At 36.4% G+C, this 8,540-nt stretch overlaps 1 protein-coding gene across 1 annotated transcript; it reads left to right on the forward strand.

The window, feature by feature from the left end:
- The first annotated feature begins 88 nt into the window (after window positions 1-88).
- Window positions 89-6,281, forward strand: cnpy3 (canopy FGF signaling regulator 3). Its single transcript, XM_066714913.1, has 6 exons — window positions 89-320; window positions 1,302-1,425; window positions 1,626-1,722; window positions 2,584-2,706; window positions 3,154-3,271; window positions 3,432-6,281. The coding sequence occupies exons 1-6, from the start codon at window positions 212-214 to the stop codon at window positions 3,665-3,667; spliced, it is 807 nt and encodes a 268-aa protein (XP_066571010.1). The 5' UTR covers window positions 89-211; the 3' UTR covers window positions 3,668-6,281.
- Window positions 6,282-8,540: the final 2,259 nt, after the last annotated feature.

Here is an 8,540-nt window from a genome sequence, read left to right on the forward strand (position 1 = left end):
TCTCTGCTGATGTTCTGATTGGTCAGTCCTTGACACTGCTCTGCTTCTGATTGGCCCAGGGGTGACAGCTGTGGTGTTTATTATCTTGTACGGCGGATGTACCCATTTCTTTCAGGAAAAGCCCAGAAACAAGAAGTAGAAGTTACTATTTTATTTTGTTCAGAAATCATATTTCTGTTTTCCGCCACAGCACACCTTTAGTGTATTCAAAATGCAAACCCTGGCATTATTGATTTGCGTCTTTGCATTGACCCCCCAGTCTCAATCAGCGAAAAAAGATGAGGACGAGGAGTGGGTGCATCTACCAAATAAGTGTGAAGGTACAGTAACAGTATTCATCGAGATCAATTCAGATGTATAGTATATTTTAGTACAATTATTTATTTATTCTACATTTACGTTTATGGTAAATTAGTTATAAACGTGCGTAGCTAATAGTTCACGAAGCTTGTGTATGGGTGCATTAGCCATGACGTAGTGCAGTTATTTATTTAGTATTGAAGTAAATTTCAATTTTTTGTCCAGCTGAGGTAGTATTATTGAGTTAAAATAATCTGTATCTTAAAACTGTCAAATTGTCCAGCTCTGTATTTATTCATAATGTTAAGTTACCTAAAGCCACATGGCCAAAACTGTAATGAATGAGTGATACTGCTGTTCTTTATTTCGATTCGTACTGATGAATGTATTTGAAATAGCAATGAAAAACGCATGAATATTGCACAAATACGCCAAAGAATATATAAAAGTGTGTACATAACAGCACCCTTTACGTTTTGTAAAAGTGAGTGAATGCAGAAGTGAAACAAGCGAGGCGGACCTGTGCTGCAGAACAAAACTGTAAATGTAACTTCCTTTAATGATACTAGATTTTAAATTAACATGGACTACTTTGTTTCTGTTCAGATCAGTTACCCTGCTTTAAGTTGTGTATTCCATATTAACACAATGCTCACATTCTTACTGTTTTGGTGGTTATTAAACCAGGGTTTTCCACTGGAAGGCCTCATGAAAACTTGGCGGACATTCAAAAATTGTATCTGATTATTGAGATTAGGGTATGGATATAAATTGTCTTTATCATAGTGGTTTTAAAAATGTACAGAATGGATTTACAGAATTTATTTTTAAAGACTTCCTTAAATTGGAGAAGAAACCCCCAAGCCCTGTTTGGACACACTCAAATTAAGGGGGAATTGGTTATGTGTTTAACAAAGTGGTTGTATTGTAATGGGGAGTGACCTGATGCTTTAATGCAATGTTGAAGCTCTGAAATGTGATGCCATCTCATGTCTTTACAGTCTGCAAGTATGTGTCTGTTGAAATGAAATCGGCATTTGACGAGACGGGCAAAACCAAGGAAGTGATTGACACAAATTATCGATTCCTGGATGGAAAGGGGTCTCCGATAAAATATGTAAAATCGTAAGGTTCACTTTTATTTTTAATTTGTATCCCTACCACCAACAAAGCAATTATCAGTGATTACCAAAAGCATGCACAACCCATTGTATGCTCTGCAGTTAGTCACAGTTCATAATGTCTTCCTTTGTTGAAAACTGCAACCAGAATTAACTCCCCCTTGCTGGTGAATGCCTGCTAATTTGTGTTCTGTCTATCTTTAGTGATATAAGATTCATAGAAGTAATTGAAAACATTTGCCAAAGACTGATGGAGTATAATTTGCATAAGGAAAGACAAGGAAGCAACAGGTTTGCTAAGGTATGTATCTGAGCATTGAGCGAGTTAAATCTCAAGCACTGCTTGGAAAAACAAGCTCGTTACTTAAGTGTCATTATCATTAATTTCTTGCTGATTTTAACAAATACATTTACCCACCCAAATAGCAGTTTTGGATACATCTCTTGCTGTCTACTTTTTGGTTATTTTTGAATGTATTACAACAGAAGGGCAATGTGTAGGCCTAGTCCAGCCTTCTGTGCTGGTCTCCAATAGTAACCACCCTGTTAGTCAGTCTAGGGATTTGAGATTTTCCATTCCTGGTATCTGAACCGCCTTCGTATAGTATAGTGTACAACTCCACACTGTTGATTTTGTTAGTGTGTGGCTGCTGTGTTTCTATAGATTTTCAAATATTTTCAATACTAATAATAGATTATAATGTAGGAATAGCTTTCAGTCTTTCAGTCTCCGGCTCTATACAGCAAACATTATTTTCCTAACAGTTGGAAATGTGCATGAAACAGGCAAACCTGTTAGTGAAAAATCAGGTACACCTGTCTCTTCCCCTCTTAGACTGTTCTAAAGTGTATTCTGCATGTTCGAAGGCAAATGTTCACTAGCACTTAAACTCCACAGGAGGGCAGCATTGACACAGTCATTAAATAAAAGCTGTTTCTATATTATTAGGGCCAGTGTATTAAGAATTAAGTTTCAAATGCAGTGAGTTCGGATGTACTTTGAAGTCTTCAAAAAAGGACAGTACCAGGTCTGGATGGTCTTTCCAATTGGGTAACTGTTTTTAATTGGGATTGGGGCATTTAATAGATACTAATGCTATACATCCTTCAAAATACCTCAGTGTAACATCAGTGCTGGATTGTAATATCTCTATATTCACAGGGAATGTCCGAGACCTTCACAACCCTACACAACTTGGTGCACAAGGGGGTTAAAGTGGTGATGGATATCCCATATGAGCTCTGGAATGAAACCTCTGCGGAAGTGGCAGACCTTAAAAAACAGGTGAGTTTCTGGCATTAAGAAAAAAGGACTTGGAAGGTGGTATTACCCATAAGTCAGCAGTGCAGTAAACTGAGGTCTCAAACCAGGAAGCTTAATGTACATATTGCAGACAGCAATACCTCAGATGGTTTGAAATCAAAGTGGTCAACCTGGGAGTACGTTATTGCTAGCTTGTGCATAACTTTGCCAAATTAGAGTTTAAAATGTGGTTATACTTACATTAAGGGTACACCACTCAAGGGCAGAAGGCTGCAGTCATACAAGCTTTTGGCATCAAATCCTGTTCAAATATTGAATTGGTATAATTAAATGTATGCGTAGTCCAAGCAATTATTCAATTATCTGCAGTCCAGATGGAAAGGCAAATGACATTACTGCTACATCCAGGTCCATGCAGGCTCTTAGTGCAGTTAGACCTCACGGTTGCTTGTCTCTCTCATGGGCCAGTGCGACGTGATGGTGGAGCAGTACGAGGACGTCATTGAGGACTGGTACCGACACCATCAGGATGAGGACCTCACTGCCTACCTGTGTGAGAAACATGTGCTAAAAAACCAGAACCAAGGTACTGTACGAAATCGGGAATCATGCAAATGATTTTTATGCCAAAATTAGGACATACTGGTTTTGTAATCTGTTAATATATTAAACCCTATTGTGGATCTAACAAAATAATAGGTTGTTTCGCAATCATTGCATAATCATTTGACGTGTGATCATTTCAGATTGTCTGAAGGAGAAATGGATTGGGAAAAAGGGTGAAATGGCAGCCATTGATGAAAAGAAGAAGAAAAAGAAGAACAGCAAGAGTGACAGCAAGGAAAACCACAAGAAGAAGGACAAGAAGAAAAAGAGCAAAGGGCTGAATGAGAACAGTGCGACAGGGGTGAGAGATGCTATTACATCTGACGAAGACATTCAGAAGAAAGCCCCTCTCAGCCACGAGAAGAGTGAACTGTGAGTGTCGAAGGAGTCCCCTGCCCGGCCGTGTCCTTCCAGCTGTGTGGCTTATTCAGACAATCTAGCATTCGGTGGCCGCTGGAAAGACGATTGAGAGATTTGAGTCTGATGTTTAGATGCATACCCTTCGAGTTCGATCGACTGAACAGCAGTGGATCTAACCCAGTTGCTATCCTTCATCTTGGAGGTTGTGCCTGACTACAAAAAACATCTTTCAGCAGTGTTTGTTTGATACTTATACCACGAGGATAGAAGCAAATGTACAGTTAGTTTGAATCTGGGAACATCTTCACTGAGATTAGTGTACAGTAACACTTTGGCAGGTTGGACAACGCTGAAGTCCTTTTGATTGCTCTGTCAGCTGTCTAGATTAAATAGAGTTCCCCAGTTTTGACATCCATGCAAACACAAAATGCACAGAATTGATAGATTGGTTCCAGCATTTTTTTTAAATGTGTGCCCTTTTTCTAACTGAAGGACCAGTAATTTGTTTTTTAAATAAATAATTTCGGACTATACATGATTTTTTACATGAAAAGGAAAAAAGCTTCTTGGTTAGCTAAGCTCTTTCATATACAGTATATTGAACCGTCTAATGTTGTGGAAATGCCTTTTGCTCCCTGATTTTAGGCTATTATTTTATATTATCATTGGTTGCCTTTAACTTAGGCCCTGATTAAATCACAACTTCAATTCGACTGCCAAACACAAATTGCAAACGTTACTTTCTGGCTGATGGAAACCTGTCATCAAGTAGTTTATAATTTGCTTGTGGTGGGTAAATCAAAGTATTAATGGCTGCTATTCTGTAATGGTAGAACCTTCAGCCAGCAGAGAAATACACAGCAAATGCTAAAATAAATCATGGAAGTATGATCTACAGATAAAGGAAGCGATAGTACATAATTTATTTTCCATGTGGTAAATTAAAGTAGGATACAGCGCCAAGATGCTTTTGGTTTGTTATTGTGTGATTCAACAGAGTAGCACTCACTGCGACAGTTGTTTTATATATTTGTAACCTCCAGATTCAGGTTACAACAGAATCTATAAACCTGTTCATCTAGTGAGCGTCTACTTAGATGGACACTGCTTTGATCTGATAGGAAAGGCAGTATAAAAGAGAGCATATGTGATTTATTGGGAACAATAATAGCATAATTTAAATGGGCGTTTAATCTCAAACCCTCTGAATGCTAATATGAAAGATGCATTTAGCCAATCCATATTTTCCAGTATGTTACAGTTAATGAAATTAGGTTTTCACTGAATAGCAATTAATATAGCCTAGTTTATTCTGAAGTATATAACTAGAAATTCTAAAACTTTAAGACAATACCAAATGTTCAACACTGCTACTGTGCGTTTTAAGATTTCTGAATTCGCTAATGCTGTTACGAAAATATATTTCTCTATGTATTTTTTATGTATGCTTAAAAAAAATGTGATTGGGCTACCAAGTATGAGAATCCAAATCTTTATTATGGTGCAATTCTTCTTCTGCCTTATTCTTGGATCCATTTAAATTCCATGCTTGTTTAATTTTTTTATTCACAATAGAAGCTTTTTCCAAGTTCCTCGGCACACTTTGTGATGAGCATCTGGATGATAGCGCAGAACGACCCGAGTTGTCAGGATAATAAAGACCCAGGAGACCACTTGAAATCAAATTGTAATACCTATGTAAATAACCCAAACATAAATATTTTTAAAAACTAAAATAAATAAAGAGAATATGAATATAAATGCCATGAGATGAATTGAAGAAAACTGGTAGAGAATTGAAAAGCATTATGATGATAACTCCATAAAAGTACAGAGTGTCCATTTATTTATTTCCATCTAGGCTGTTATAGATTTTCCATCCACTCATAGTTTGCTGATATTTTGTGAAAAACCATAGGGGATGAACTTCATATTATGCAAGATTTTGGTATATTTATTGTTTGAAGAATATATCAAAATAAATGCTTCAGAATAAAGTGGCCTTTTCTCAAAGCTTTATCTCTTTTATTAAGGTTGAAGACGTGTTATTAATTAAGTGGTATTATATTATTGAAGCTAGCCTAGGACACTTGAATTGTTCGTCAAAAAAACTTTAATGGTTTTGTAGAATGTGACACTTTCCTTTTGTATACTTTCTGTAAAAACGTAGATAAAAGCAGGGAACATGTCATGTTCTATTATGATTTTGTGAAGGACTGTGATTTAATCTTTTAAACTGTGAATGAAGGCTTTCATATTTACTAAACCCTTACAAAGGAACAGATACATTTTCTTTCCCTGCGCTGTGATTGTTGTCTATCATCAACTACTTTCTGTTTTGATTGGTGTGTTTGGGGATTTTTATATATTGTTTTGGTTATTTAAGTTGTCAAATTGAGCAATGTATTGTTACTTGGGTACCTTGACCATTTGTATTTGTCTGTCAGATGTAGCACAGCCACTGAGTAAATTGCTGAACAGGGTTATGTTCAGTATAGCATGACTTGTAAAAGCCATGGTTGGGGGTTACAGCATTCAAATATTTCAAACAATTACATTTCTGATGCTAGAATGAGCAATGCTTTTGTTTGATTTTCAAAAATGTGAGAATTAATAAAGATATGTCCGCACCTCTTGTTTTTTTGTGTAAGATTTGTTTGCAAACTATTGTACATTATTATTATTATTGCTGTGGGCGGCACAGTGACACTGTGGTTATCACTGATGCTTAACAGCTCCTGGGTCCCAGGTGTGATTCTGGCCTTGGGTGTCTGTCTTTGTGGTGTTTGCATTTCAATCCTCTGTTAATTTATGACTCAAGGTATGTAAATCAAAAGGTGGAAACCGATATACAAAAAATAATATGTGTGCTGTATAGGATACCGTGGAAGCGCCGTTGAAAGCAATAGTAAGTAACAGTAAACATTGTGTGTTTATAGTGCACTTTAATATCCACCGATTCCCTGGAGTGCAGCTGGTGATGGATTAAAGGGAACTAAATAAAACTGCAAGATCTGTCTTTCCAGGAATGTCAGGTGAATCAGATCTCACGGCCCGGATTGTGCAGTGTATATTTTGAGGGGCCCAATAATTTGTTCATACCTTGTATTATGGTGCTGATACAGTTAGACAGGTGTGTTGGTCTGGTGCTGCCTGCACATTTTACAGCTAAATTGTTTATCCAAGACTTTATGTAAATGTGCATGGCAGTGCTCTTGTAATCTCAAATTTAGTTGCTTCTCGGCTTCTCATAATATCTTTCAAGTGTGATTAAAAAGGTACAAACATCTGATAAACAAGTGCGGAAAGCTGATTTATTAATTAAACCTATTTGCATACCCTATCAAGTACTAATTAGTGCAGTTCATTATCATCCTCAACAGCATAATAAACCCAGACCAAGCAAGGTTCATTAAGATCAGACATACTCTTTAAAAGGTTTTGACAAAACACATTTTGTAATTATTGTGTTCATAATATTCACTGTATACTAATTTATTTCCAAAATTAAGTTCTACATAAGTTATTCAAATACTCTCATTATGAGCTCTTTTCTCACTGTCGAAAATAGGTTAGTTTATAAACTCAGAGATAAATTACATCTTTACACTGCTAAGGCAATTATAAGCATCCTTCGATTTAGATCTAAACAGATCCTACTTTCTGTTTCTGAATCATTTATATAAATTTTCTTCACTCTTTTTACATTTACATTTAAGTTTTACACTGTGAAATTTAGGGCCAAAACTAAAATTGGGCTCGGCTGCTAATACAGTAAACTGAAAATGTTCCTGTATTCTACTCAAAAATATGGCTGCTATCAAGTACGAGTTTGTATCTTGATATTTGCGGATGGGTCAATGGTACAATGTAAACCAACCCCTTGTCTTTCATCCTTTATATATATAAATAATATTAACATTTTTAGTGAGAACATTCCTTCCTTACAATTCAGTACTGTTTTCCCACTTCCATTTCTAAATAATTCTTCCTTACCTGTATAATATATGACTATGGGCCTTGTTTAGCATTTTCCTTTGCTGTTTTCCACTCAGAAGTAATTCTTCATGTTTTGTGAAAACCCCAGGAGGAAGGTGGAATACTTCCCTCTATGCCAAAGATGAAGAAATGGAAATTCTTTTGTTTCAAAGGGAAACATCTACCAGATGTGTCTCTTTAAATCGAGTGCAGTTTCTTTAAATTCCAATTAGGCATCAAATCATTGGGTTTCTCTCTGTGACAGATGAAGCACGACAAATTGGGATCTCAATTACAGTATCTGTTGACAAATAAACAACACTACACTCTCCATTTAGGATCAAGGAGCAGAATGACCCACACTGCACTTGCTAACTGTACACAGCCAATTTTTTTACTGTCCAGTAGAGGTCATTAAAGGTTTAGCTCAGAATACTACACAGCCCTGTCTTTTTGAAGACCCAATATTACATTACCTCTCAAACTGCATAACGCACCAGGTAGCTGAAGAATTATAACTAACAAGAAACTAAAATATGTCTGCTTACTCTTAAGTTTCACTTATTCCAGTCTGATTCATACTCCTCAAACATCAAGGTGCTGTAAATATAATCCTACATATGCATATTATTAGGAAAGTATTTTGGCAGGTTCATCATACTCTGTCACTCTTTGACTGTTATTGTGCCCTCTTGATTTTATAAAATGCTTTGTGCTTCCCAAGAAAGAAGTGTCTACAAAACTACATTTGACTGGTTAGCTGTCCAGGATTTGGAATCTGTGTCTTACACAATTCAGCACAGATCAATTGGTCAAATACCAGCTACCAACTGGAAAATGAATCCCGTGGGTGTTCTCAATAGAAAAAATCTTAAATTGTATCTAAAACTCCTGAAACAACCTGAATGTTA

The sequence above is a fragment of the Amia ocellicauda genome, chromosome 10, assembly GCF_036373705.1.
Source record: "Amia ocellicauda isolate fAmiCal2 chromosome 10, fAmiCal2.hap1, whole genome shotgun sequence".
Lineage (NCBI taxonomy): Eukaryota > Metazoa > Chordata > Actinopteri > Amiiformes > Amiidae > Amia > Amia ocellicauda.